The sequence below is a fragment of the Phytophthora ramorum genome, assembly GCF_020800215.1.
Source record: "Phytophthora ramorum isolate Pr-102 chromosome Unknown Phyram_PR-102_s0008, whole genome shotgun sequence".
Classification (NCBI taxonomy): Eukaryota; Oomycota; class Peronosporomycetes; order Peronosporales; family Peronosporaceae; genus Phytophthora; species Phytophthora ramorum.
The window spans coordinates 176,635-204,363 of NW_027150654.1; the positions used below are offsets into that span (position 1 = coordinate 176,635).

The 27,729-nt window shown below is 52.2% G+C and overlaps 10 protein-coding genes across 10 annotated transcripts; 4 read left to right on the forward strand and 6 right to left on the reverse strand.

Annotated features, from left to right (window-relative positions):
• Nucleotides 1-106: 106 nt before the first annotated feature.
• On the reverse strand, nucleotides 107-1,161 carry KRP23_9119 (FK506-binding protein 1; the record flags this gene model as incomplete). The annotated part of the gene is made up of 2 exons (XM_067894641.1): nucleotides 107-1,023; nucleotides 1,095-1,161. The coding sequence occupies 2 exons, from the start codon at nucleotides 1,159-1,161 to the stop codon at nucleotides 107-109; spliced, it is 984 nt and encodes a 327-aa protein (XP_067742296.1).
• A 453-nt stretch (nucleotides 1,162-1,614) lies between these two features.
• On the reverse strand, nucleotides 1,615-3,584 carry KRP23_9120 (Transcription factor MYB3R-2; the record flags this gene model as incomplete). Its single annotated transcript, XM_067894642.1, has 7 exons — nucleotides 1,615-2,631; nucleotides 2,695-2,782; nucleotides 2,848-2,904; nucleotides 2,973-3,154; nucleotides 3,218-3,377; nucleotides 3,445-3,460; nucleotides 3,581-3,584. The coding sequence occupies 7 exons, from the start codon at nucleotides 3,582-3,584 to the stop codon at nucleotides 1,615-1,617; spliced, it is 1,524 nt and encodes a 507-aa protein (XP_067742297.1).
• Nucleotides 3,585-4,246: 662 nt separating this feature from the next.
• Nucleotides 4,247-6,056, reverse strand: KRP23_9121 (Myb-related protein B; the record flags this gene model as incomplete). The annotated part of the gene is made up of 5 exons (XM_067894643.1): nucleotides 4,247-5,327; nucleotides 5,407-5,463; nucleotides 5,534-5,881; nucleotides 5,963-5,975; nucleotides 6,053-6,056. 5 exons carry the CDS (start codon nucleotides 6,054-6,056, stop codon nucleotides 4,247-4,249), a joined length of 1,503 nt encoding a protein of 500 aa, XP_067742298.1.
• A 1,054-nt stretch (nucleotides 6,057-7,110) lies between these two features.
• KRP23_9122 (putative acyl-CoA thioester hydrolase) lies at nucleotides 7,111-8,646 on the forward strand (the record flags this gene model as incomplete). The annotated part of the gene is made up of 6 exons (XM_067894644.1): nucleotides 7,111-7,390; nucleotides 7,489-7,532; nucleotides 7,607-7,990; nucleotides 8,064-8,203; nucleotides 8,272-8,349; nucleotides 8,421-8,646. The coding sequence occupies 6 exons, from the start codon at nucleotides 7,111-7,113 to the stop codon at nucleotides 8,644-8,646; spliced, it is 1,152 nt and encodes a 383-aa protein (XP_067742299.1).
• A 291-nt stretch (nucleotides 8,647-8,937) lies between these two features.
• Nucleotides 8,938-10,538, forward strand: KRP23_9123 (Protein VdlD; the record flags this gene model as incomplete). Its single annotated transcript, XM_067894645.1, has 7 exons — nucleotides 8,938-9,075; nucleotides 9,144-9,229; nucleotides 9,297-9,432; nucleotides 9,510-9,893; nucleotides 9,953-10,092; nucleotides 10,160-10,237; nucleotides 10,313-10,538. The coding sequence occupies 7 exons, from the start codon at nucleotides 8,938-8,940 to the stop codon at nucleotides 10,536-10,538; spliced, it is 1,188 nt and encodes a 395-aa protein (XP_067742300.1).
• Nucleotides 10,539-10,698: 160 nt separating this feature from the next.
• On the reverse strand, nucleotides 10,699-12,195 carry KRP23_9124 (putative acyl-CoA thioester hydrolase; the record flags this gene model as incomplete). The annotated part of the gene is made up of 7 exons (XM_067894646.1): nucleotides 10,699-10,897; nucleotides 10,956-11,033; nucleotides 11,110-11,249; nucleotides 11,328-11,714; nucleotides 11,781-11,910; nucleotides 11,987-12,072; nucleotides 12,130-12,195. 7 exons carry the CDS (start codon nucleotides 12,193-12,195, stop codon nucleotides 10,699-10,701), a joined length of 1,086 nt encoding a protein of 361 aa, XP_067742301.1.
• A 159-nt stretch (nucleotides 12,196-12,354) lies between these two features.
• On the reverse strand, nucleotides 12,355-13,705 carry KRP23_9125 (Acyl-coenzyme A thioesterase 11; the record flags this gene model as incomplete). The annotated part of the gene is made up of 5 exons (XM_067894647.1): nucleotides 12,355-12,565; nucleotides 12,630-12,707; nucleotides 12,775-13,425; nucleotides 13,485-13,570; nucleotides 13,637-13,705. The coding sequence occupies 5 exons, from the start codon at nucleotides 13,703-13,705 to the stop codon at nucleotides 12,355-12,357; spliced, it is 1,095 nt and encodes a 364-aa protein (XP_067742302.1).
• An 8,024-nt stretch (nucleotides 13,706-21,729) lies between these two features.
• KRP23_9126 (Golgin candidate 4) lies at nucleotides 21,730-23,479 on the forward strand (the record flags this gene model as incomplete). The annotated part of the gene is made up of 7 exons (XM_067894652.1): nucleotides 21,730-21,981; nucleotides 22,039-22,101; nucleotides 22,171-22,317; nucleotides 22,385-22,942; nucleotides 23,014-23,088; nucleotides 23,153-23,212; nucleotides 23,273-23,479. The coding sequence occupies 7 exons, from the start codon at nucleotides 21,730-21,732 to the stop codon at nucleotides 23,477-23,479; spliced, it is 1,362 nt and encodes a 453-aa protein (XP_067742303.1).
• A 781-nt stretch (nucleotides 23,480-24,260) lies between these two features.
• Nucleotides 24,261-24,826, forward strand: KRP23_9127 (uncharacterized protein; the record flags this gene model as incomplete). The annotated part of the gene is made up of 2 exons (XM_067894653.1): nucleotides 24,261-24,629; nucleotides 24,701-24,826. The coding sequence occupies 2 exons, from the start codon at nucleotides 24,261-24,263 to the stop codon at nucleotides 24,824-24,826; spliced, it is 495 nt and encodes a 164-aa protein (XP_067742304.1).
• A 106-nt stretch (nucleotides 24,827-24,932) lies between these two features.
• On the reverse strand, nucleotides 24,933-27,120 carry KRP23_9128 (uncharacterized protein; the record flags this gene model as incomplete). Its single annotated transcript, XM_067894654.1, has 5 exons — nucleotides 24,933-25,340; nucleotides 25,418-25,642; nucleotides 25,730-26,464; nucleotides 26,541-26,623; nucleotides 26,691-27,120. 5 exons carry the CDS (start codon nucleotides 27,118-27,120, stop codon nucleotides 24,933-24,935), a joined length of 1,881 nt encoding a protein of 626 aa, XP_067742305.1.
• Nucleotides 27,121-27,729: the final 609 nt, after the last annotated feature.

Below are 27,729 nucleotides of genomic sequence, written 5' to 3' on the forward strand. Positions count from 1 at the left end.
GAAGGATTAGCGTGCTTCGACCATAATGTGTCACACTCACTGTGGTTTCAAACATGTGCCTTGTTTCGGCACGACTCAATCGGTCTGTGCATGTCTAATCAACGGCTTAGTGACGCACGATGTCCAGCAGCTCGACCTCAAAGACCAGGTCGGCGTCAGCGGGGATGACGCCACCGGCGCCGGCCTTGCCGTAGCCCTTGGCCGACGGGATGTTGAGCGTGGCCTTCATGCCCTTGCTCATGCGCATGACGCCCTCATCCCAGCCGCGGATCACCTGACCCACGCCGATCTGGAACTGGAACGGCTGGCCGCGGTCGCGCGAAGAGTCGAAGACCTTTCCGTCCCTCGCGAGCTTACCGGTGTAATGCATAACCATCGTGTCGCCACGCTGGGGGAACGTGGCATTGTCACCCTCCTCAATCACCTCGGGCAGGACCAGACGCTCTTCCACGTGCAGCTCGGAGTGCAGCTCGTGATCCACCAGCTCCAGCGTCACGGTCAGCGACTGACCAGCGTATGGATGAGCAAGATCGATGTCCATCGTGTCGTCCAAGAGCTTGACAATGCGTGCACGCTCCCCACCAGCCAGCTCCAGCACCTGACCCACCGCAAGCATCTCGCGCTCCTTCTCCGGCAGGTTCATCTCCTTGAGCGGCACCGTGAGGATCTGCTTGTCGGCTCCGAAAGCCTGAGCGGGTTCGATGTCCACCGTCTTGGACTCACCCTTAGCCATGCCCTGTACGGCATCCTCCACGCCAGGGAGAATCTGTCCGCTGCCCACAATGAACTTGAGCGGGGTGCCCTCCTGCGTCTTGGGCAGCGACTCGCCGCCCGACAGTTTGCCGTCCATGTGCAGCGACACGCGATCACCCACGGCCACCACGCGGCCAGACGCCTGCGAGCTGAAGGAGGCAGCTCCACCGAAGCGTAGCGAAGGGAACGCAACGGTGTGCAGGCCACGGGGCGTGGCAGAAGCAGCAGGAAACGTCTGCGTCAGTACTAACAGCGACCGAGACTGGCGAGCTGTTGATACACAGATACAGATATTAGAGGTGGTAAAACTATGAGGATGGTGCGGAGATAGAGGCGCGTACTGATTGAGCGCGCATTCTGGCGGGCGGCGCGGGCCACGAGGCTCGGGAAGCGCTTGAGCAGCACCATGGTCACGTGTTCCGGCGTGTGTGCTGAGCTCCAATATGCTTCGGCTCTGTGGCGGTTGTGTGTCGGTGTGCGGCACATCAAATTTGAAAGTTCAAGTGCCAAAACACGGTGGGATTTCGGTGCGGAACACGGTGGTACCACTACGATGAGCATAGGTTCTTTCATTCATATCAACATGTAGGGAGGCATTCCTCGTACAGATCACAGGACCTTGTAGGACGAAACGCGAAGACAGCGAGGTCGAATCGTACGCACTTGTCTTCTTTTCTCCTTCCCTGCGATCTGGCTGCATTGTCTGGGTGGAAACTAGGCCAGCGGTCTGCAAGTTCTTGTTCGAATAGATAGGTGCGACGAATCAGTCAATCACAGAGCTTTCCCGCTTTCCACGCATGCCAAGCACACGCTATACTTGCACGGGCGTGAAGTGGCACCTCTCACAACGTATAAGCTCATCTAAATCTCAAAGCGGTGGGCTGTCGATAGCTGGTCGTGCGGGACTGCGGTGCTGTAGAAGTCCTGCGCCGTCATCGTCTTTGCGTCAGTGGTCGTAGCTGTCTGGTTCGACAGGCCGTGGACAGGGATCTCATCCTCCAAAATCAGCTGCTGCAGCGAATCGTGAGACGCAGGAGCAGCAGCACCTGTAGACCCAGCTCCATTCACGGCATCATAGGCGGCAGCCGCAACAGCACTGTCTGTCTTGCTGTCATCGCCCAAGTCCAACGGAAGATTCAACAAGGAGCCCGTATCGTTAAGCGATGCAAGCTGCTGCTCGAATGAGTCGATCGAGCTCAACTTCTGGTTGCCGTCAACAAGTTCTTGCTCGAAAATGCCCTCGTTCACAGACATACTGCTTAGACGCCGTGTCAAGCCTCCGTTAATCCACGAGTCATCGGGCTCAACATCTGCCGTGATCGAGCGCAAGCTTGCGCTCTTCGTATCGCCGAGACTCAGCATTTTATTCAGCATCCGGTGAGGGGGGCGGCCCAGAGGGTTCGGCAAGTGCTTTGATGCCGTTGATTCCGTCAGAGGGTGTGCCACAGACTGGGACTCCATCCTCAAGATTGCTGCGTCGATATCGTCGCCGAGATCGCGCAAGCTCGTAGCAGAGAGCAAGCTTTTAAAGCTGCCATTGCCTAGCGAATTGTTTGAGTGGCCGCGCAAGAATTCGTTCAAGATCATGACGTCCTCCGCACTCATTCGCTCGTCTCTGTCGTCTTCCATAGGGCTTAGAATCGGCTCCAAATTAACTTGCGTCGTGCTCATGGAGTTGTTGCTGACAGGAACTGGCTGGTTCGACATTTCCAACTTCACAGGTTGCGCGGAAGCAGCGTAATTCGGTCTAACTGGAGACGTAGACGCTGGCGGGGCATCATCTGTGTTGAGAAGCCTCGGGCGTCCCAGCTTCGTATATGTCTTCTGGTTCGGGTTCAGAGCCTTCCATCTCAGCTTGACTGCATCTTCTGTACGACCCTGTAAGTTCACAAACCGTTAGTCTACAGGTCACAGTCCAACACTCCATATCCATCCACTTACCGGCAGAAGCTCGGCAATCTGGGTCCAGCGGTTTCCATACTTCTCGTAGGCTTGCTGAATCGCGTCGTCTTCTTCCTCCGTAAACGGTCTGTCACCAAACGAATAGTCACGTTAATCGATTTCCTTCCCACAGTCAGCAGAAGCAAATCTCACGATTTGTTAATGCTCGGGTCCAATCGGTTCCGCCAGCGCTCACGACATTGCTTCGCCCTGCCATCAATAAAAGCCACCTCCAACATCAGCCTTTAGCCTCCTCACACTCATCCACATCTACGCACGTTCGTCCTGGGATGCTGTTGGAGACCTGACGCCAGTTGTCGTAGCCCTTGAGCATCATCTCCATGAGCATCGCGTCCTCCTCCACCGACCACGGGCCCTTCACGAGCCCAGGCTTGAGCACCTTATTCCAGCGCTGCAGGCACTGCGCGTTGTCGCGTCCTGGCACTCGCTCGGCCACCGCCTACAGCAGCCACAGCTGTTAAGAGTCTGTAGCCATCTCCAGCATCAGCAGCAGGCCACGCACCATCCAGTTGCGGTGTCCTAGCTCGGCCACCGCCTTCTTCAGGGCCTCGTCCTGTTCGGGCGTCCAGCGCTTGCTCACGACGCCGCCGCTCTTCTTCTTCTGCGCTTCCCCCGCCTGCTCGACGTGGGTCTCTTCCCCCACGGCGTCCCGTCCGCGCTTCCTGCACCGCATAAAGCGTCATGACCATCACTCTCAAGACATTTAAACATTGTATTGAAATTTCGTACACTGTCGCCTCCGCCACTAGAAATGCATCGAGGACCAAATAAAAGTCACAAACGTTAGAAGATTGTATATATGTAATTGAGGACCAAGCCACATCACATAGGCGGCAAGGAACGCTCGAAGCGAGTGGATACGCACCCATTGTAGAGGGGTCTGGGGTGTTGGGTCCTGTGTGTTGCAGCTGCTGCTTTGTTCCTCCTGCTCGAGCTTCTCGACGTGTGCGGGACTTGGACTGAAGAGAGTGAGACTCAAAGCGATGGGCTGGGGCACCAATTCTGCGGAAAGACAGTGTACCCACGTCTAATTGGACTAAAACACGCCCTCCTGAGTTCTCTCCCCATTTGTTGATAATGCGCAATCCACTCCACGATTGGACGAAAGTCCAGATAGATACATCTATGTATTACACACCAGCGCATGGCGAGCGTATGCACAATGACCACAACCAGCTCTCCCGCGCAAGTCATTTGTTGCTACGCAAAGTGAGCAGCTTCAGCTCATTAGCTTATCTTAGTCGAGTGGAATGGCTCCGGATTCTTTCGCGTTGCTCACTATTAATATCAAGCTCCAATACATCGCTGAACATCCATTGATTTATTTCTCGCACCAACACGAATCTACTGTCGCTACCTCCTGTCCTTGCCTGGCGGCGGTGTGGCCTCTTCGTCTGCTCGTGGTCTCGTGTCCCCAACCAACTTATAAAATGAAAATAAAGACGTGTCCACGACCCCCACTTCATGCGCAGGGGCCTCTCACCAGCACTTGGTCCACGCTCACTCGCTCCAGGTTCTTGTCTGCTCCTGACTAATACATTTTGCCCTTCCGGATCGGGCGCATGAGGTCCGAGTCCAGCAGATCGTCGATGTCGTTCGAAATATTACCGAGCTCGTATGAGATTCCGTTCGAGTTCCGTCGAGGCAGCGAGCGAGCTTCCTCAAAGTCGAGTGAGTGGGTCAAGTTGCGTCCACTGCTCGTTTCGAAGTTGTGCTGTGAGTACGCGTTCGGCTCCACTGGTAGGTTGGCAATGCGATCGTCTTCCTGGATAACCGTATCGCCGCCAGTTGACTTTTGTGCGCGCCAACTGTCGATTAGACCCTGGAACAGATGCTTGTCGTCGTGATCCAAGTTTTGCACTGCCTTCTGCAGCGACTCCGGGTTCTTGAACGAGCTGGTCAAACTATCCATCATATTGCTGGCGCCGATAGAGAGCCGACCTCTCTCGCTCTTCTCCTTGGATATTGACACGGTGGCGCGGAACATCTCATCCAGCTCGCCGCTAGCTAGCAGATCTTCGGGTGACATGTCCGTGAATGAGCTCAAACCGCGTGTACTGCCAAAGCTCAGCAAGCTGTTGGAATGACTGCGAAGAAGCTCCTTGAGCATTGCGGCATCATTCATCTCATCCTCAGCCTTCACTTCATCGCTCAGCGGCTCCACGCTTGGTTCCGGATATTGGCTAGGCATTGGTACCGGTGTAGTCAGTATGTGCTCATCAGGGTGAGGCATTGTCAACTGCGGAGGGTGCAGAGGCGGCATGGGCATAGGTGTGATCGGTACGCTATTGTCTGGATACGGCATCGGGATGGGGTAGCCATTCCCGTACGTCGGCATCTCTGGCATTGTAATCGGGACATTCATCAACGTTGCAGCGACATCGTCAGGCGTAGGAGGGGCTGCAGAGCGCTGCTTGTTCACTGTCATACCGGGCATGAGTTTAGGACGACCCGGCTTGGCCTTGACCTTCTGGTTCGGGTTTAAGGCCTTCCATCTCAACTTCACCGCGTCTTCCGTGCGTCCTGGCAGCAACTCTGCAATCTGCGTCCATCGGTTACCCATCTTCTCAAAGCCTTCCTGGATAATATTGTCTTCTTCTGGCGTGAAGGGGCTGCACCACCAGTGGTAATGACAACACCGTTAGTATATCCAACTTCCTTCAACACTTCAACGTAGCACCAGCAACGTACGATTTGTTGATGCTCGGGTCCAAGTGGTTCCTCCATCGTTCACGGCACTGCTTGGCTCTACAACCGACACAAAAAGCGTCAGCATTGCGCACTTCTAGCAGCAGCACTTCAAACCCCGTCAACGTACGTCCTTCCTGGGATGTGAGCCGCCACTTCTCCCCACGAGTGGCAGCCCTGCAGCACCATCTGCTCCAGCGTGCTGTCCTCCTCGAAGGACCAGTGGCCTTTCACGAGCCCCGGCTTGAGCACTTTGTTCCAGCGCTGTAGACACTGTGCGTGGTTGCGGCCGTCCACACGGGAGGCGATGGCCTTCCAGTTACGCTGGCCGAACTCGTCCACCGCTCTGCGCAGCGCGTCATCCTGCCCGGGCGTCCAGCGCTTGCCCTTCTCCTCCTCTGCGCGGGGCTTCTGCGCATCACTCGGCACCTCGTGGAACGAGCGCAACGCGTCATCGCTCGCGTCGCGCTCGCGCTTGCTGCACAAAAAATAAATAGGGTTCGCACACATAAGAATGGGTCCGCACACACAAGAAAGTGCTGCGCGCGGAGCTACGCACAGTGCAGCGTCCGCTGCGTGATCGTGACAGCAGCAAGGCAAAACAGGTCAGAACACGTCACTGGGGGCAAAGTGGGCACAGGGAGCGCACCCATAGTAGAGATCGAGAGCTGTAGGTTGCAACGCGCTGCCTGGCGCTGGTGACAGAGTGCGAGGGGCGGCGCACTCAGCGGTCGACTTGTTCAGGACCGCGCCGGGTTGCTTATGATGACCCCCCCAGCAGATGCCGAGAAAAACACGACTTTCGACCAATCAGCGCGCGGTCAGGACCTGCGGAACTTCAAGTTGACTCGTGCTTGTGTAGTGTGTACACTTTGCCGGTGTTTGTCGTGGGCTTGTGTGCTGTGCAACTCGTGTGCTGTGCAATCCGCGGCGGGGTTGAAGTTCGACTGGCCCGACCAGATCGGTGCTGGGCTTTGTGGCCGTGCCGAGTGAAATGCGGCGTCCGTCATGGCGAGATTTGGCGTCGGTCTTGCGAGCGCCTTGGGCATATGCAGGCTTGACAACACGCCAGTGCTTTCCATCTTAGAGTTTTATTGTTATGTGGCATGTAGGCAACGTTACTCGGCGGCACCGAAAGTTCAGCTTTGCACGTCGTCACCAAGCACCACTGGCGAGTGTGACCAGCCGCATTCAAACGCGAGCCCAGCAGAACATAGTCGTTGCCACGACAACGACGTCGCTTCCGCGGTGGACTTGGCACTCCATGTTCTACCGCAGACTACGGCGTTGTCGAGCCTCGTTTCCTAATGCCGGGTATCGTCGGTGTTAACTGCATAAGTGCTCGCACAGTAGTGGAAGTCTCGCCAACGCTGGCGGTCCCCACGATGAGGACCCCACAATGAGGACGACCCTTTCTGTCGCTGCGACTCGATGACGACGGAGGCGTCGAGGCAAATGCGTGGCACCACTGGCGGGCTGTGCCTTCGAATCGTGGGCGGTCTCACATCATTCGTTTGTACGAATGCTGTGCAACTTCAGAAACCTCTGCATAACTGATATAACGTCAGTCGAAATCGAAGCCCTCCTCTCTTTTATACATGTATGTACTCTATGTCCGCATGCCCCGTTAAATCCGGTACATGTATCTATATGGTGCGTCATTGTGTATCATCTCCAGCAGCCCCCTCTTGGAGAACTCACTCTGCCATGCTGTCGACTAGTAGCGCTGCTGCAATTCCTCGCGCCGTGGACACTCCGTCCAAGAAGGTTGTGCAGACTATCGATGGCCAGAGAATCGTCCGCGTGTGCGACGCCCGTCTGGCCTACGGCGATATCGTGGGCGACGAGAGCTTGGGCGGACGATTGATGAGCGCGGGGCCCCTTCTAGACTTGGTGGACCGACTGGCCGCTGCTCTCGCAGAAAAGCATGAGCTGCAGGTGACAACTTTGTTGAAAATCGCAGAGTTTACGATGCTCATGAGGTTTGGTGATGCAGTGTGACTGTCGGCCAAGGTATCGTCACGGTGTCCATTGATCGAGTGGACATCAAAAGCCCCATAGCACATGGGGATTTGGTCCGGATAGAAGGCGAGGTGATCAACTTTGGACGATCGTCGTTGGTCGTACAGGTAAATGCTGGCAGGGGATTGCAATGTAAAGAGAGTCAGGCAACTGAAGTGGTGACGCTTGGTTGGTCGTACAGATGAGCGGCTACCGCTACGACTTGGAGCAGACCAAGTTTGTCGAAGTATTGGGCGCGTTTGCCACGTTGGTAGCTATCGACGTGGAGACTATGCGGCCCAAGCCAGGTTTGCCCCAGTTGGTGCACCCGACCGATCCCAGCTACGTACCGAGACTTGAGGCAGTCGCGAAGCAGCGAAAGGAGCTTACTGCGCGTTGGCGGGAGATGCAGCAGAAAGTGGACCAACTCCCCCGCATCTCGGAGGACATGATCAAGGAGTCTGAGTACAACCACTCAGAGCTGGTTCCTGTGTCGGACACGTTGCTCGAGGTACAGACGACCTTCCTGCCCAAGAACTTGAATCGCAACAACACCATCTTTGGCGGCGACGTGCTCGCATTCATGGTACGTTGTCCTTCTAGAAGCTTTGCCTGTACGCTGGGCTTAACACGCTCTCTTCGCGTCTTGGGTTTTGTAGGATAAAGTGGCCTTGCAGTGCGCCAAGGGCTTCACGAAGAACAGGAACATGGTGTCAGTGTCCATGAACCGAATTTCTTTCAACCTGCCGATCCACATGCACGACATTGTCAACATGCACGCACGCGTCTGCAGCGTCCGGTAAGTGTAGACGCACAAAATGTGGTTGCTGTACTGCGGATCATCTAACGTTTTTTCGTGTTCCGCAGTCGCTGCCATTTGGAGGTCGAAGTCGAGGTGTTTATCTCGCACGTCCGCACCATGAATCACCGCAAGTCCCACACCGGGTGCGTATAAATCGCTGGTGTGTCTGGTACAGGCTAGGATGAGGAGGCTAACTACGAGGTGTGTGTGTCAGGTATTTCACGGTGGTGAACCTCGACCAATTGCACAACAAGGCGCGCATTTCGAGAGGACTGCTTGTTGACGAAAAGGACCAAGTGAGCATGCGTACCTTGCTGAAGGCCCAACACCGCTACGCTTTTGACAAAGCGGAGCAGAATCTACTGTCGCGGGGTCGATTGGAGCTCACAACGGCTACGCCAAGTCTCGCAGTTGCCTCCACACTGCGCGGGCGTCTTTGAAGTCAACCCGCATAAACCTGCAGTTGCGTTGACGAACAGTGCCGATACTACATCATAGCTCCAGCAATAGACCGATGTGCATTGAGTTTGTTTGGTTGATTGGCTTGCTGGTTGTTGAGATTTACGCCATCAGAAGAACAGATCTTCGATGAGCGGGAGCATGACGGTCACCTGGGCAGGAGGGATCACCGCAAAAACGTCAGCGCTGGTCGTGCGTGTCCTTGACATCGACCAGAGAGGTTTCTTCGGCCTCGCGCACATTGCCAGTTGCAATTTCCAACGCTACGCAACATGTCGGGGTCCGCTGTTGCTGCAACCACTGTTCGTCCCCGAGCAGCGACCACTTCACCCACAAGCGTGGTGCAAACTGTAGACGAACAGCGGATCGTACTGGTGGCCGATGCTCGCCTGACCCACGGTGACATCGTGGTATGTTTCTCACCTTTCGATCAACTGTTTTGTACTGATTCGGATAACTCTGGACTTTGTTTGTCCAGGGCGATGAGAGTCTCAGTGGCAGGCTCATGAGTGCAGGAGGCATTCTGGATCTGGTCGACCGTCTTGCCGGTGCGCTGGCTGGAAAGTACGATTGATGAAAGGCTCAACCGGAATGGCTACTTTTCGTGACACTTTGTGTGCGTTGATTTCAGTATAAGTAGCGCCGACCAAGGGGTTGCCACGATCTCGATCGATCGCGTGGACATCCAGAGCCCCATCGCTCATGGTGACCTGCTACGAATGGAAGGAGAGGTGATCAACATCGGGCGGACCTCTTTAGTCGTGCAGGTAATTGTGGATTGGGCTTTCAGGCTAGGAAGGAACAGGTTTCTGAGCCACTTGCTATGCATTATGCTGCCCTGTAGATGACCGGCTACCGGTATGACTTGGAGCAGACCAAGCTCGTTGCAGTGTTGAGTGCAATTGCGACGTTCGTAGCTGTTGACTTGGTGACTCTGCGGCCCAAGCCAGGTTTACCCAAGTTGGTGCACCCGACGGATCCAACCTACGTACCAAGACTCGAGACGATTGCAAAGCAGCGCAAGAAGCTCGCTGCTCGCTGGTGTGCGGCGCAAAACCAAGTGGATCAAATGCCGCACATTTCGACGGACATGGTTAAGGATCTTGAGAGTACCAAATCAGCTTTCGTCTCTGTTCAGGACACACTGGTGGAAGTCCAGACGACCTTCCTACCCAAGAACCTGAACCGGAACAACACCATCCACGGCGGCGATGTGATGGCATTCATGGTAATGGTGCTTTCTACCGAGCAGGGGTTGTTGTTTTCTGAACCATTCTTGTATGACAGGACAAAGTGGCCTTGCAATGTGCCAAGGGTTTTGCAAAGAACAGGAACATGGTGACGGTGTCGATGAGCCGTATTCTCTTCAAGTTCCCGATTCGGATGGATGATATTGTCACCATGATGGCGCGTGTCTGCAGTGTTCGGTAAGCCCCCAGCACTGCGTTTAATACGATGTACGAGCGAAAATTGATCGCCTCTCTGTGCTTTCAGTCGCTACGATTTGGAGGTCGAGGTCGAGGTGTTCATCTCGCATATCCGCACGAAAGCGCGCCGTAAATCGCATACCGGGTACGTGACCAAAGCGCAAGAGCGTGGCTGCCAGTCTCAAGCTCCTTGCTAACCCAAGTTCTTTGAATTTTGTAGTTACTTCACGGTGGTGAACCTTGACCAACTGTATCGCAAGACAGACATTCCAAGAGGCCTGCTTGTAGATGATTCAGATCAAGTGAGCATGCGAATCATGCTGAAAGCCCAGCACCGCTACAGTTTCGACAGCGAGGAGCGGAAATTGTCCCCGGTGCATCGGCTGCCGCTCGCTACGACCACTTCGAAAACTGTGGTCGCTCCCAGGCTGCTCGGGCGTCTCTGATAGAAAGCTGCAGTGAAAAAAGGGTAGACGAATCTGCATTGAAATGCGTGAACTCGTGCAGAACCGACGAACTTCTACCGTACGCTCTACTTCGAAGTACACGAGTGCATTTCCAGAGGTCTATAACCTGCAACCTTGCACGTTTGATCAGCCTGCTAACCTATAGGCGGCTACCAGAAATCGAAGTGAGCGCGAGAGGTTTGAGTTGCAGTAGCTCTTGTTCTTTCTCGCGAAAATGACGTCGGTGCTGAGCCTTTAGCAGTGTGCGCAGGCCGCGCTGGTCCCCTTCGTTTGCAATTAACCCCCGAGTGACACGGTCAACATGTTCGGCAGTATCCAAGTTTGCAACCGAAAAGTAGCTGCACCAAACATGATGTTAGAGTCAGCGAATCAAGAGACACACAATATGCTACGTACCCTGACAGTCCCTTTTGGCGCTCCTCAGTTGCGCTTTTCTTGAGAAAGACCTCCACTTCCACGTCAACGTAGTGCTCCCTGTATTAGCAAGACGTATAAGTGCCGATAAGCCCATTACTGTAGCGCTGAATATCTACACTACGCCAAGACTTACCGAATGCCACAAACCCGCGCTTCCATTGCCACAACGTAATCCGTTGTGATCGGTAGCTTGAACGAAATTCGACTAGCGGCCACAGTCACCATGTTGCTGTTTCCGGTGAAGATTCTACCGCAGTACAGCGCCGTTTTGTCCTGTTCGAGCAAGCATGGCGTTCGCCAAGCTTGTTAGTTTACGATCCTTCAGCCCTAATGTCAACAAGAGTATCGTACCATCCAAGCCATGATTTCGCCGCCGAAGACGGTGCCGTTCCGGTTCAAATGGCGCGGCAAGAACGAGGTTGAGAGTGCGACGACGGTGTCCTGCACCGAGACTTTGTCAGACCGCTCACCGCCGCGCGTGGCGTCGTCCAGCATACCGAGCGAGATTCTTGGCAACTGATCAACAGATTCCTCCGTGCTTTTCAAGCGCATCGATAGCTCCTTGCGGTACCGCGCGATTTCCTGAAGCTGAGCGATTCGGTGTCCATTTGTGGGATCCACAAGCGCTGGCAGTCCTCGAAACGGGCGATTGTCCTCGTCCATAGCCACTGCTGTCATTACCGCATTGATCGCATGAACGAACTTACGTGTCGCCGTATCATGGCGGTACCCGGTGACCTACAACAGTACGCATCGATGTGGGCAAACTGCTCTGCAACCAGCAGCACCCGTTGCTCAATGTACCTGCAGTGTCACGGACGACCGTCCAATATTGATCACCTCGCCCTCAAAACGCACGACGTCCCCATGCAGAATGGGGCTCACCACGTCAAGGCGTTCCAGTGCTGCCATGGCTACCTTCTTGGAAATCGCGCTGCCATCATAAAAGTACTAACGTCAGCCTGGTCGGTGGCCTCACAACATTGAGTTGGCCCACAAGCACCACAAACTTTTCGGCGGCAGCTCCCCCAAACTTGTCTAGGCGCTGCAGTATCGGTCCAAGACCGAGCAGCTTGCCACGCAAATGCTCCTCCCCCTGCAGTCAGCATCAGAGTTAGTGTCACCCTAGCAATTGGTGGAGTGGTTAGCGTACGACGGTGTCGGCATATGCCAAGCGCGTTTGCTGCACCGCCACGGCGCTTTTAGCTGCTGTGGACATTCTAGAGCGCTGTAGTCGCAAGAAAGAGCGGCGTCGAATCCGACACTTGGAGACAACAAGTTCAGGAATGAAGAGGAGAAGGATCTCACGTGGCGTTTTCAAATCACCAGTGCACACGGCTGCTTTCTGGTGCATGTTGTACTTATCGACGTATGCCGTTCACGGCGTGGCTTGAGTGTTGGAAGAGTTGGGCGTCGAGAGCGAGAGCGGCTCAAGTGTCAGCAGCTTGCGCTCTTGGTCGTCGAACAGCCAACGGTGTTGAGCCTTGAGCAGCGTGCGCATGCTCTCCTGGTCGTTTTCGTCCACCTTCAGACCCGTGGAGATCTGCTTCATGCGGTAGGAGCGATCCAGGTTCGCTACGGTGAAGTAGCTGCACGGACACAGTGAAAAGCGTCAGTAGTTATCCAGTCACAGAAACCTAGGTCGGTGCGTACCCTGTGTGCGACTTGCGGCGCTCCTTGGAGCCGATGCGGCCGACAAACACTTCCACCTCGACTTCCAAGTGGTGGCGGCTGCAGAGGGCAAGCAGGTCGTTAGTCCGAGCATTTCATACCGAAGAGAGCAGTGAGATAACCGTACCGAGCGCTGCTGACGCGCGCGTGCATGGTCACGATGTCGTCCATGGTGATCGGCAGCTTGAAGAAGATTCGGTTCATCGAGACCGTGACCATGTTCTGGTTCTTGGTGAAGTTGCGAGCGCAGTACAGCGCCACCTTGTCCATCCACGTGAGCACTTCGCCGCCGAAAATGGTGTTGTTGCGGTTGAGGTGCTTGGGTAGGAAGGAGTTCTGCACCTCGATCAGCGTGTCAGGGATCGGCACTTCCAGGGACCGGCCGTAGTCGTACGTCTTGAGCATGTCCACCGACACATGCGGCAGCTGGTCCACTTCTTCCTGCACTGTGCGCCATCGAGCAGCAAGTTCCTTACGCTGGGCAGCGATCTCCTCGTGCTTTCGCACGTACTCCGAGTCGGTCGGGTCCATCAACTTGGGCAGCCCCGGACTCGGCCGCATGTTCTCGTCCAGCGCAACGCACGTCATCATGGCGCTCAGCGTGTGGATGAACTTGCCGGCTTCGACGTCGTGGCGGTACCCCGTGACCTGCACCGCCAAGGACGAGCGCCCGGTGTAGATCACCTCGCCTTCCAGTCGGACGAGGTCGCCGTGAGCGATCTGACTCTTGAAATCCACTCGATCGACCGAAATGGTCGCGATGCCCTTGCACGCCACACTGCAACATCCAAACGTCAGCCTTCAACACCAACTCAAGGCTTGCAGCTTGCTGCGTACTTTTCAGCGACTGCAGCTCCGAAGATGTCGAGTCGTTCCAAGATGGGCCCGGCGCTGATCAACTTGCCACTCAAACTCTCCTCGCCCTAGTCAAAGCTGCCACGTCAGACAAATGAAAGTCTCCAAAGACATACATGCAACTAACAACGTACGATGATGTCGGCGTAGGCCAGACGCGTATCCCGCGGGTTCACGAACGTTTGGTCTCCGATGGTCTGCATCCTCACGGCGCTCTGAAATCGATTGTGCGATGACTGCATGTACCTCGGTCCCGTTCGACGGATCAGAGTTAGCATCGCTCTCAGTACGCAGTGCCTGACGTTCGCTTTGGGCAGTGAAACGCAACTTGGTGCAAGTATATTTTGACTGACGTGGCGTCCGCAGTTGGCAAAGTGAACCGCCAGGAACTGAAGCTGCGCATCGCTGCGAGCTGAACCACGTTCCTGTCACGAGACGAGAGGTTGGCAAGGCTTTGTTGCGGCTTGCATCGTATCGGCACGATTACCGTAGTTGTCATGCACTTGAAGTTAGGGAAAAAAATGTGGTGTGGTAGTTGTGCGAAATGACCCAAATTTGTCCAAAAAGTAACAGTTCCCAAAATAAGTGCATCGCAAATCTAAAATATTGAGACTATTCCGAAAAAATCTAGTGATAACGTTAGTTCATTTAGTGACTGAATACAGTGCTGGCCAAAAGGATAGCCCACCCTATATTTTCCCACATAACTCGGTCAAGTTTTCGAGTTTGGGTGCCAAACTCGAACCATTTAGCGTGCTCAGTGCATTGATTCCGCCAATCAAATTTGAGTGGAATCCGCGCGATAATGAGGGAGTTTCTATACAAGCCCTCGAAAACAAGGCTGGTCAAAAGGATAGCACAGTTATTTTGACTTAGTTTGACTATTGAGACGTTATGTGTACCACATACAATCACTACTTAATCGTCTTTCCGTCTGCCTTTAGCACTTCAACGCACCGCTTCTTCATGGACAGCACCGACTTTTTGAGGTGGCTAACAGGCATTTGCTCCCATAGCACCTTGATTTTAGCAATGAGGTCTTGCTTGGTCAGATACTGGCGCGCCCCTCCGTAGACCTTACCCATCAAGTAGCTCCAGATATTCTCAATTGGATTCAGATCAGGTGACAGAGCCGGCCACTTCATTACCTTCTTCAGGTGCTCATCCAGGAAGGCCTTCGTGACCTTGGACGAGTAAATGCTGGCGTTATCCTGCTGGAGGGTAAATTCGGTACCAAACCGGCGATGGGCCACAGGCAGCAGGTGCTCAGAGAGAGAGAGAGAGAGAGAGAGAGAGAGAGAGAGTAAATATAGGCGTGTGAATCTTGAGTCACTTCCAAAACGCTAGCGCCGTAGTCCCGTCCGCCCAGAAGCCACCCCAAACCATGACAGACCCACCGCCGTTTTGGCGACTAAACCGCACCTTAAGGTCGTCCTTTAAACATCTCCAATAGCTCTTAAGCCCATCGGGGCCGTCTAAGCTCTATTTTTTCTAGTCTGAAAAGACGGTAGATCGCCAGTTTCCCTCGCCCCAGTCGTGGTGACCTTCAGCCCACTCGATTCGGGTCTTGCGATGCGCGTCAGTTAGCTTCGTAGCCTTGTTCATGGTCATATACTTGAAGAGCTTGGTGGAGTTCAAGAAGCGACGAACAGTACGGCTGGAGATAGTAGCTTTTCTTGATCCCCGACGAGCTCAGCGTGTCTTGGCGTGTCGCTCGCACAACACGGCGGCAGTCGCGCGGCGACATCTTCCGCGGGCGGCCGGGGCCGAAGCGCTTTCCGAACGCGTCAGGATCACGCAGGTAATTGGATATAGGATTTCTGGAGCGACATATAGCAGCAGCTATCTGGTTGGCGCTGGCACCTTGAGCTGCATAGGCATCGATCTGACCGCGTTATACTCCGTGAGTTGGCCCTTCCGGCCCGTGGCAAGAAGGAAAATGAGTGTCCTGCTAAGTGACATGTGGCACACATAACTTCTCAATAGTCAAACTAAGTCAAAATAACTGTGCTATCCTTTTGATCAGCATCGTTTTCGAGGGCTTGTATAGAAACTCCCTCATTATCGCGCGGATTCCACTCAAATTTGATTGGCGGAATCAACGCGTTGAGCACGTTAATGAAATACAAAGTAAACATAGACATTCACAGCAGCGCAGGCGGCAGCGACGGGTTAATGGGAGGAATACAAAAGCCGGATGTAGCGGAATCGGAGGAAGTAAGGTATTTAGGACACATTGCTGGACTGGAGATATGTTTGAGTTTGGCGTCCAAACTCGAAAAACTGACCGAGTTATGCGGGAAAATATAGGGTGGGCTATCATTTTGGCCAGCACTGTAGTGTTAGTTTTTATATAATGTTATCAGCACTACATTATGTGAACCTCCATAGTAAGAAACATCAACACCCACAGCCATGTCCAATACAACCGAGCTGATCTTCTGCGTCTTCTTATTCTCTGCTCAGCATCACACCACCTGAAGTATCGGTGTCGGTCAAGTCATCCGCGACAAAACGGCTCCATTACTGATCGTTACGACTATTTCATGGCCAAAACAATCGGGTATGACGATGCTGGCTCGTGTGACCAAGAAGACGTAAGATTGTCAGAAGCGGATCTGTGGAAAGACAGGAAAAAAATACAAGATATCATTCCATAACTCAGTAATTCACACCATTTAATGTACACTAGTTTGTGCTAGTATACAGTTAGAGTTATTAACCGTGAGTCTTCGTCGAAAGAGGTCTGAAAATAAATGTTAATAACTTTATTTGTTGTGCTTAGTGTAGCCAACATATGACAGCCCCAAAACAGTCCAGGAAGTTGCGCTGTTGGGTTGCCTCACTTCGCTAATATGGAGGAATCTGCGACAGCTCTTCCGTCTCTGGATCATTTCGCCATACAGCCACTGCCTGAACGAGCATATCTTCTCTTGAAATTCATATCTGGACGACTATGTGGTCAACGCTGTGTAGAGTTCGACACGAATTCTTGCCAAAGGTGATAGACCATTTCGAGCTAGTGATATGAAGATTCCGCGTAACCATCGCGGAGCGATGCGCTCACAGAAAGCGGACTTCTGGTAGTCGAAGAGTGTGATCGAGGAAATTTCTGACGACGAGATGCCGAATTACGCTCGAACGACCAGCATCATGTGGGAGTTTGCCATGAAGTCCGATCACCAGAGCTATGCCATCAGATTCAAAGCTCGAATCGTGGCACTAGGCAACCACCAAAGGCATGTGATCAACTTTCACGAGACGTATGCACCTGTCGCGCAAATGTTTTCTTTTATTAATTTGATTTGCGATGTATAGCATGTAACTGTTCCACTAATAGAGACATGAAATCGAATACCCATTTCGGTTTGTCGTTTACATCCTGACCGGTCTTCCGGATACTTGTTGGTATCGTTCCTCGTGGCATCCTCCCTCCGTCGCCCCTCTCGCGTTTCCCACCCTCGTCCACTGCCCCATGTCTTCTTCCATGTGGGCTATCAGCTCTTTGTAAATCCTGTGCTCGTGACCCATCTCTGCAAGATGTACCATTGTGCTTCGTTGTGTATCCATGATGATGTTTGCCAGTCCATCCTCCATTTTGTTATGCCTGGGATAACGATGTGTCCAACTATCGGCCTCGCAAATTCCCGTCCACCTAGTAACTTTCGCACACCCATGCCTCAGCTTCTTTTCCCTATGTGGTCGTCGTAGTCTCATCATCTTCAACATCATATCACTGTCACCCACTACAGTGATGTTCATTCCCGTGCTGCTGCTTGTTATAGTAACCTGTGTAGATCGATAAAATCTGCGACATTGTTGGTCATTATGGGTCTCCTCAGAGCTGTCGCAGCTGCCCATACCGGCGTCCATCCCCCCATTGCCGTACTCCGCTCGACGATGACGCTGCCTCTTCCTCCCAGTCCTGGATTACCACGAAACCCCCCGTCGAAAAAACCTACTTTGTCTATCTGCACTCCGATTCATGCCTCCTTGTCTTCAGCCTCCCACCTTCACCGCTCGCTGATGAACTCCACAATTCTCGAACTAGATTCCGTACTCGACGTCAGTGAGTACAGCCGTAATCATTTTTAGAGAAATATTGTTGACGTAAAACGATCTGAACTTCCGCATATCCCAGAAGAGAAACATCCTGCTTTACAAGAATTGCCCTCCGTACGAACCTGCACGCCGTCGCCGATCCCCTATTCTACCGCGGCGGTCGCATCCTCATGGATTTCCTCCCGGGCTGCATGATGAACACGTCGACGGGTCCAAGCGTGGACGCCCGCCAGGTGCACTCAGCACAAACTTTTACCGGCACGAGAAATGCAACAAATCGATGTGGTGGACTGTATGCAAGTTTGCTACACAGTCCACATAAGCGACAGAGCAACCGTTCTCTTTCCACACCATGTTCGAGGTCGAAAGGAAGCTTGGGAGAAGCACTTGGCCAAGTGCTTATACTGCGCTCGAGTAAACGGCGACTCGTTGCAGAGCGATGAAGATCAAGGTGGAGCGAATAAACATGCACAAACTAACAAAATCCAATGCATCTCGCATTTATGCCCGTTGAATTACTGATCTTTTGGCGTTTGCTAATGGATCTTCAAGCGGAAGCCTTGCTTCCGGACTCTTTTGTAGAGCCACTGTCATTCAGGATATTGCTCGTCTTTTTGAACGCTCGCTGTGGTGTTCCGGGTCCCACGCCCCATTGCCATGTCATGGGCAGCCGTATTCTGGACGAGTATGCAGAGCTGTATTCAATTGAGCAACGAAACAATGTTTGAGCGGTCCAAGATCGAAGCGGTGGAAGAGTAAACTTTCTTTCGGATGTCTGGGAAACGATAGCAAATTTGCACTGTTTGGTCGTGTAATGAATTACGGTTTGCAACCTGCTGGTGATCGCCATGACGGGCTTGCAATTGCTGAACAAATTGAAATGGTGATCGAGGAGCTTCTTGCGTCGGAGTGGAATGTGGGTGATGTTGTGATGGTCAATGTGGACGTGCCCGTCGCATTTGTGGCTCTTCGATACTCAAAGATTTCGTTCGTGCATTGCTTCGCTGATGCTGTCAATAACCTCGTGAAAGTTGTCCTCAAAACAGATTTCCGCGGATGCGGTAGGTGTTGCCAGTTATTTGAACACTTCTACTTCTAAATGGCTGGTTCGTGCAGTCAAGGCAATACATAAGCGCTATAGAGCTAGTTTTGCTACATTCACACTATGTGAGACTCGCTGGAATTCAATACAGGCATGTTTCGCGTTGCTCCTCCGTGCACGAGGAGCACTGGAGATAAGGTCTCCTCTTATCGGGACAGCAGCGAACTGATGGACAAGCTTCGTGTTCTTGATGACCACGAGGTTTGGATGAAGCTGGAGACAACCGAGAAAATTGTTCATCCATTATGCACTGCTTCCTTTCGTCTGCAGAGAGATGAAAACACAGTGACTGACGTTGTCAATTCCTATATGGAGATTTATCGTGGGTTTGCTTGCACCGAGTTGAGCGACGCTCTGACTGGACTAGCGGAGTCTCGTTGGAATGCTTGCAAGCAGCCTTCATTCATCTTGGGCTTTTTTTCTCCATCCTGAGTTTGTAAGAATTGCGCCGAGCAATTTGCGTCTTCGCAATTTGCCGAAGGCAAGCGAATCTCTTCTATATGGACCAAATACCTCTGTCCAAACGGAGAAGCTAGACGCGTCGGTCTCGTATCGAATCTGACACTGCAGGCACGGGATAACTCTCACCGCCCAAGTTCAAGATTTAACGCTGCGCTATAGGCGTTCTAGATGTATTACCAGGGCCCGAGATTCGACAGCAGAGCACCTCTGCTGCCAAGTAGTCTTGCAGTGATCGCAGTCTTTGCCTAAAAGCTGAATGTCACTTTCCAATTTGTCTCACAACTGACACATCAATTTCAAACACTACAACTACCAAGCTTCGTCTCGGCTAACTTCCATCTCTTCCTGCCTACGCCGTGCCCAAACACAACAAAGTATGTGGTGCAAGCACGACAGTTTCCTCCGACCGTGCTCGCTGAGCTTGATGATGTGTTCCAAAGGGCACAGTATTACTACCGTCGCTTTGTTAATGATGATGATAGTGGCCTGCGTGATGATATGTTCAACGGGATTCAAGGAGCTTATACAACGTCGGGCTGCGTCGCCTTCAACGAAGATGCAGTGACCACGTTTTGGGAGTACGAAAAGCAGTCGAAGCCAAATCGCAAGACATACAATCTACGAACACAAGACCAAACAAAACAGCTACACATCACTAGATCCGAACCGTTCAAGTGATAGTGTTTCCAGCGATTTGATCAGCCTTCCGAGCGACTTTGAAAGGTGAGGTCATGGCTTATACATTTAATACTGTTTCTTGTATTCGAGTTGTTGAATATATTATCACGGAATGATGTTTCTAATTATCCGCAGTGCTAAAAAGTTACGAAACAATTTTAATCTCGTCTTGTACAGTGCCGAATCGCCACACCTAAATAAAGTTCGGGATGCAGAGAGAGAGAGAGAGAGAGAGAGAGAGAGAGAGAGAGAGAAAACAGTTTGCATCACCGTTCCAGCAAGCCAAAGCATGGCTCAATGCGATTAAGGTGATGACAGTACGGTGGTAATAAAGAAGTCGAGCACCGCACGCATGAACCACATCCTGCAGCTCAGAGTACATATGGATTTTTGTATTATCCAATATCACTATCGTGCGTGGAAGTGGCCATGGATTGAGATGCGTACAAAAGCCACGTGAGTCTTTCTTGGTAAAATGAGAACTGAGATTGAAAGTAAAGTTATCCTGGCACCTTACTGTCTTGTTAGCGACTGGATCAATGAGTGAACCTAAAGAAACGAGCGGGTACATATTATGAGCCCATGACGATGAGGACAGGCGATGCTGGTGCCAGGGTGACGAAGGAGCTTGTCATGCGGCATGACATGATTCATAGAACTTTACTCGTGTAGGAGCACAGCGACATAATCTTGTCGTAGTAAATTTTAATCTCTGCATGCACTGCTTCTCAGGTTGATTTTGACAAGACCTTTCGACTCAAACTGAGGTCAAAATTGAGCACGCGGCAGGTAGTTAAGTGGAAGTATCCAGGAAGGATACTCCTATTTCCGGAAGCATAAGAAGCGGATGACGTGCTGCTTCATCGCAGACTGCGACAAGGTCGCCAAGTCAAGTTTAGAGTAGAGCGTGTAGTTATCGTAGCTCACTTCCGTTCTCACATCGTTCGCAGCACTCGAACCCGCCTCACCACGCCCTCCGACTCGACCGCAGCAAACAATACATCTCTTTGCCCCAAGTGACTTGCGTGATGGAAACGTCAAAACATTTGATATCTCTGGAAAATGTCTTGTAACGTAGACTTGTAACTCCTCTACGTATAATGTCGGATGGATCTCCACATACGCCAAAAACTGTCTTGAGCACCCATGTGGCCATCGAACATGCTTTTTCTTCTCTCTTTTTTTCGTTCACCATGCCGTCGTGCAGAAAAAGCGAGTACCACCGTCGAATTGTGGGCAACTTGGGGCCTACCACCTCCGAGACATGAGCATCAGGAATGCAGTACACGTGGAGGAGAGTAACTGCCCTTCAGCGGAGGTCACCCGCGCATGTCATTGGCCGAAGAAGCTCGATGGACAATGATGGAGCAGTGCTGGCGAACGGGGTCCATTGTTCTCGACAGTCAACTACTTTCCCCGAAGTAAAGCTGAAAACGTAACTTCTTTTGATATATCTCACCGGTTATAGCTCTTACATCTATCTCTTCGGTGCGATATCAAGGCAACTGAAACGGGCCTGTTCCACATTTTTGGAGCTGTCAATTCGAGTTTCGGACCCTCTGTTTTGCCAAAATATGTGCACGCCACAATAATACATAATATTGTTTTAATGGCAAGTGAAAAGTGTGTTTAAAAACACACTGTTCACTTGCCAACATACAGCAATCAATATTGCTGCGTAAGGTATATGTATAGCTGTCGTGTTAAAAGTGCTGGTAGGGGCCTGGTAGTGACTGAGAGTAGTGTGTATGACGATGGTCAAGTGATGGTATGGATGATGTGAGTAGTGTGAAGTTGTGGATGTAGGTAAGCGATGAATGCTGTAACACGAAACGACACTTCATCTGCAAGTCGGACTTTGACTATATTTCAATATTTATGTAAACCACTCAGAGAATCACAATAACACCTCGATCCTCGACAATGTGGTCTCGGCTTACGGAGGGGCTGGCCGACATGGTGGCACCCGAGGAGGGCGACGAGCAGCAACGGGAGGACGAGGACCAGATCTGGAGTCGCTTTGCCGCCGTTGTGGCGCCTCCTCCCGCGTCCCCGAGCCGCTCTGGAGCCTCAGCGTCCGTCCCTAACGAGGAGGACGAGCAGGAACAATATATTTGTGATTTGGAGCGCGCATTATTGCAACGGAAGAAGCAGAACGAGGCACTGGAGACCAAGGTAAAGATACTTTTTCTTATTTTATAATGATAATTAATATTTCTTATAACGTGGTAGGTCCATGAGCTGGAAAGTCGAGCAGGGGAGGACCGACAACGCAGAAGACAATTGAAAGAGCAGGTCATTGAAAGTATTGCATTGTTTTTTGTTTTTGGTGACATGATATTGATGTATTTTTTTATAATAAAGGAGGTGAAGATTGCACAGCAGAAGGTTACTATTGAGAGACTGCAGGCTGCTCGACAGGATGCCGCGACGTTGCAGGCTGATGAGGGGCAAGATTCAGGGACGGACTGTAATCGACTCGTGCAGGAGTTGCAGCAGTCTCATGCTGAGGTAAAATTTCATTGTAAAATTGTTGACGTATTTGGGATATACTAATTATTAGTTTGTGTATGTGTAGGCTGAAGGACTTACAACGCAGTGTCAAGCTCACGAGAAGGAGATAATTTCGCTGCGTGATCGAGTAGAAGAGTTACAGGTTGCCAGTGAAACGCTGCAGGATGACGAGCGGGAGGCGCGCTCGAGGGCTGCGGAGTATGAGCAAGGGTACATGGATTTACTGGCGGAGATGGAGAAAGTGAAGAACGCAAACGAGGAAGAGAAGGCGGCGCTGGTGGTGAAAAGTGAGGAGCACGCGAGCTCCATTGACAGTCAACGATTGTATGAGTTGGAGGCGCGACTAGCCACATCAGAGGCCGATAAGGCTGTGGCTCAACAAGATGCTGAGAGGTTGCAGCGTGACCTTAATGCGCTTGAAGGCGTGCTACATCAATTTCAGGTGGACAGCAAAGCGCAGAAAGAGCGCGTTGCTGCGATGGAGGCGAAGCTTGAAAAGGCAAAGAACAAGTTGCTGACGCGTCAACCACTTCCAGAGCCCAGCGAGGGGGGAACCAACGATTTAGAGCGAGTGATGGAAAAGCTGGCGAAAAAGACGCACGAGTGCGATCAGCTACGTGAGGTACGAGCCTCGAATTTGGTCAAGATATGTTGTTTGTGGAGCTAACGTTGTAAGTTTGATATTTTGAGCAGGCACTTGAAAGCACAGCGACGCAATACAACTCGGAGCGCGATGTGCTAGACAAGAGACTTGCCGCGCAATTAGTGGTGTGGTGTCTGCTGCTTGCTGTCTATTGCTAGAGTTTGTACTAATATTTTCGCTTGACATCAGGTCGCTTACGTGGACAGCACCAAAAAGGACGAAGTACTTCAGCTCATGGCGCGAATGATGGTGCGTTTAGGCCGCGATACGTTGGTTGATGACCTAACAACGTGTACTTACGATTTACAGGGTTTTTCAGAGGATCAGAAGCGCCGCGTTGGTTTAGGCTACCCCATTGAAGGGAATGGAGGTGGCGGCCTCTTCTCATCGATTATCGGACTCGTGGCTCCAGGCGAAGGAGGGAATGCTGCTGTTGACCCATCAAGCATTGAAGGCAAGAGATTTGCAGACATGTGGTCCGACTTTTTGCTTGACGAGGCTTCGAAGGGGCGGTAAATCGGAGCTATCTAAAGGCCCAAGGCCAAACAAGGTGCGGCTGCGTATTGTGAATGAAAGCGGAATTTTTGAGCTGGTAGCCGTCATCTCTGTCGATGTCCGTCGTAGTTTCCAAGGTTGTGCGTGTGTTTACTCGATGGAGGTGTCAACGACGCGGATTTCGATATCACGATACGTCACAGTAAGCTGGTAGCAGAAATGGTTCACTCATTGTTGGAGCGCAGACAAGATGGAGTCAGATGTGTGGCCGTTGGATGAGCAGGAGTCGTCGACAACGGTAGCATTGATGTGCTCGCCAAACCAACCAGTGTTGACATGGTTACCGACAAAGTCTTTGGAAGGTTTTGTGGCGAGGTGGTGAAACCAACTCATGATTTGCAGGCAATTCTCGACTTTAGCGAGTTCTACAACGAGCGCGACCGTAATTAGTGTTCTCCTTGTCTTCGCTCATTTTCCAATTTAAGAACAAGATGAGGAGAACAACACAACATCTCGATTCACAGTTGATAATCATGGACGAAAAGCTTGCCACGAGCTGACCACGTAGGATTTGACCGAATGAATTTGTCCGATCCTAGACACCAATCGTTGGACCTGGCAATGAATCGCATCAGGTCACCAATCCACCTGGTGGAGGACGCATTGCATTCGCGTACCGTTTTGAGCAAGTCAGTTGGTGGCATGGGCGGACCCAAATCACTGTAGCAGGACATATCAAACCATCGTCAGTTGTCGAGTGACGATTGCAACGCTGTGACTCGAAAGCGTATTAGGCGGAACAATGGATGTCGTGTGCAGTTTCGGACGCAGCGTTGACGTGGACGGCGACGAATGGATTGACCTAGGACTCCCGCCTGCTCCATTCAAAGTCGAAGACACTGCACAGCCTAGCAGTAGCGCTAGGCAGGAGGTCGAGTTGGGAGGTGACGATTGTAACGACAAGGAGTCTTCTGTCCTAGTGACCTCGAAGGTGCAGACCAGTGAACCCGCAGCCATCCCAGAGCCAATTCCGGAGCCGGGACCAGATACTGACACGAAGCATCAGCAGATCAAGACAATTGAGCAACGAGGCCTGCAGCAGGTGGCGGAGCCGCAGAAACCGAGACTTCCTGCTTTTGCTCCGGTTTCAAAGGCGGCGAGGTCGAAAGAAGTGAGTGTCGACTCTCTATTCGTGTTCGAGCTTCAATACTCAACTTTTGTTGCTTCCCTCTGTATTACCAGGCTTTGATGGCGTTCTACCTGGGTCGCGCCAAGCAAATGGAGGTCAAACACAAGAAGATGGTGGGCATCCCACCGAAACTGGTGGTCATTTGCACTCTACAAGACTCGGCTCCTATTGGACTTTAGCTCGAACAGGGCTTACATTGTACTCAACGGAGGAGTTGTGCGTGATAGATGCCTTTCAATTGATTTTGAGCCACATTTGCTTCGCTTGTGTACTTTATTTCGTTTGCTAGGACATCCACGCGGTTCGCTGGCGGTCCTCCACGTTGCCTAACAAGCTGTCGTTAACTACTCGTATTACTCCAGGCGTGGGCTTGGGGAACTCGCGCAGATACTTAGCGGATGCTGTCCCTGCGCTTTTCATCGATGCTCTAGCGTTTCCTGGAGCTGCAGAAGTTGCTCTCGTACGGTTCGAAACAAGCTTGGGACTCCCGGCAATTGTTCTTAATGCGGTGGTTGGTCGAGGTTTGAGAGTTCCCAGCGAGGTGTGACTGCTGCCGCTGCTGTTGGTACAGATACTGCGATTGCTTCCGCTGGTGTCGTCTTTGACGCTGGGATGTAACGAACCACCTACTTTGCCACTGAAAGCTGTAGTACGGACGCGAAGCGAGGGAGTTGAGAGTGACGGCGTGAGGTGCTGGACATTACACAGACAACAATTCGAGTCATTTACGCTGGAATGTGGTGGAAACGAGATGATCACCAAAGCCTTACCGTTCGTGGAATTGCAAGTGCAGATGTGGAAATTGGCGAAAGTTGTGGGATCGGAATGGGTTCCGGCGGAACCTCTTCGTAGTCTCGGAAGTGAAGCTCAGACAGCGGCGAGGATGGATGGTGGCCAAACTGTAGCGGCGAGCCCAGGATCAAAGATCGGGGCGAGTGTAAATCGCTTTCCGACGGCGCATTCAGCAGTGCATCAGTGGCGAGACGCTGTTGAAGCTGGAAACAAAACCAAAAACACCGCACACTAGTTAATCTTGCTCGCATTTTGTGAAAATTGACAACCACAGCAACAGCTTGGCTTACGTCAAAGCGTTTGCGAGACATTGTGGTGGCGCCCTCTACCCACTCGGGGCCTTCCACGACGTTTTCGCCCTGCACCAAAACTACGCCGGACGCCACATTCATTGTAGCAGGCAGAGCTGTGGCGTCAAACTCGGCTCCATCAGCAACGAACGTCCGACTAGTTGCACTCGCAGCTTCCGATTCATAGCGCCACAGACTTCTAGAGCTGTTCCATCCGTTGATTGAATTCCCAGCCAAAGACTCCGTACAAGACGGTTTGCGCGTCAACTTACGTCGCGAAAGGGAGTCCGTGAGCAAAGTCGTTTTGCGCTGTTGCTGAAGAGCAAGATCACTAACATTTGCGGATTGCGATCGTCGCTTGGATTGACGCAGTGGGTTTTCTGCGATGCTGTGGATCGCCGTCGACATGGGCTGCAGAATCCTTCCCGTAAAGTCCAAAGCGGTAGATGGTCGACGGCTAGTTCGCCTTGTAAATGCAGAACTCTCGTTCTCAACTTCCTCGCCAGCGTCCAAAATGGACGAAAAGCTGTCGACGTTGGTCTTCATGCCTATGGGAGTTGCTGCTAGTGCTGCGACCACGTTAGGAGGAGGTGCGGTAATGACCCCACTCTCCATCGACACCCGACTATCCGGCACCGAGAACGCTCGTGCAACCGTCACATACCTGGCGAACCCAGGCTTTCGGGTAGACGCCTCCAACGTTTTCAAACATTTGTCACGCCATTCCTTGACCTCCTGCAGGGAAAAGACCAGAAAGTAAGGAAACGACTACACGTCGTTAAGAGCAAAATAGAGCCAAGACGGCACGCACAGGGTTCTCTTCGTCGGGGTCTCCTTCTCTCTCGATCGTTTGTGCAGGAGGAGCGACTTCAATTGCTAATTTTTCAGGTTCACCTGGTCAAATGTTCTAGTTTAGCAACAACAACAAAAGTCAACACAAAAAGCGTAACACGCCGCTCACCTTTTCTCCTTCTGCGCGTTGGTCGCACCTTGTCGTGGTTGCTCCCCACACGCGACGCTGGAGACGAGGTCTTGACGGGCACATGTAGTGCAATTGTTGTCAAAATTGATTTTTCGGGGCTTTTTGACGGTACACTGCGCACAGCGTGACGGTCTTTCGGTTCGGCTTCGGGTCGATTCTCGGACTGGAATCGGTCGTCTCGTAGCGCGATTTCGGCATCGAGGGTGGAGGCAAAGACCGAATCGAGCACATTGTCTCGCAATCGACAAGAAACCGCGCGAACAGCTTCCCGAGCGAGAAGTTGCTGCTGGAAAAGCGCGTTGGTCTCCGACAGCAGAAACTCGACGCAGCTGATGGCCACGGCCTCGCTCTCATCCTCGTCCACCGCCGCGAATTGCAGGAGCCATTTATCCACTGAAACGATCTCCATCCAGGAGCAATAGGAGATGGGCTGGTAGGTTCACGGGCCTATTTTCAGGACATTTTGCGCGAACTCGTAAAAATAGTGGAGACTTTGCTTTTGGTGCAAAACTTGATGCAAATTCGGAGAAGCTGTGTGTAAATACGGGGATGAATGTGGTCATCTGTCAATTGATTCTCTTGACAGGTTGAAGTTGCCTTTGAGGTGAGTCACCCCAAATGAGAGCGGTGCACGAAAGCAGTCTTGCCTTCAGACGCAGACATATATCGGATGCCTTGGCGGGGACTGAACCGAGAGCTTCAGTCATCCACCGACAGCAGCGTGTACTTACGAACACTAGCTGCAAGTTGACAGCATTTCCGAGCACTTTCAAGCAGTTCAACCAGGGGCTCCACTTCAATCGCGTGAACTGAGAATCCCTCCTATTAATATGCAGGAGAGGCCACCGCGGAGACCTTAGCGCTGCGTATTTTCGCGCCGGAGGTGCAACACCTGCCGGTGTACGCAATGATGTGTCTGCTTGTCAGGGTTTCTTGGGCACGCCTACACTTGACTATGACAAACATAATGTTACCATTAAGAAAATCGACCATAAAGTTGACCACCCAATTTTCGTAC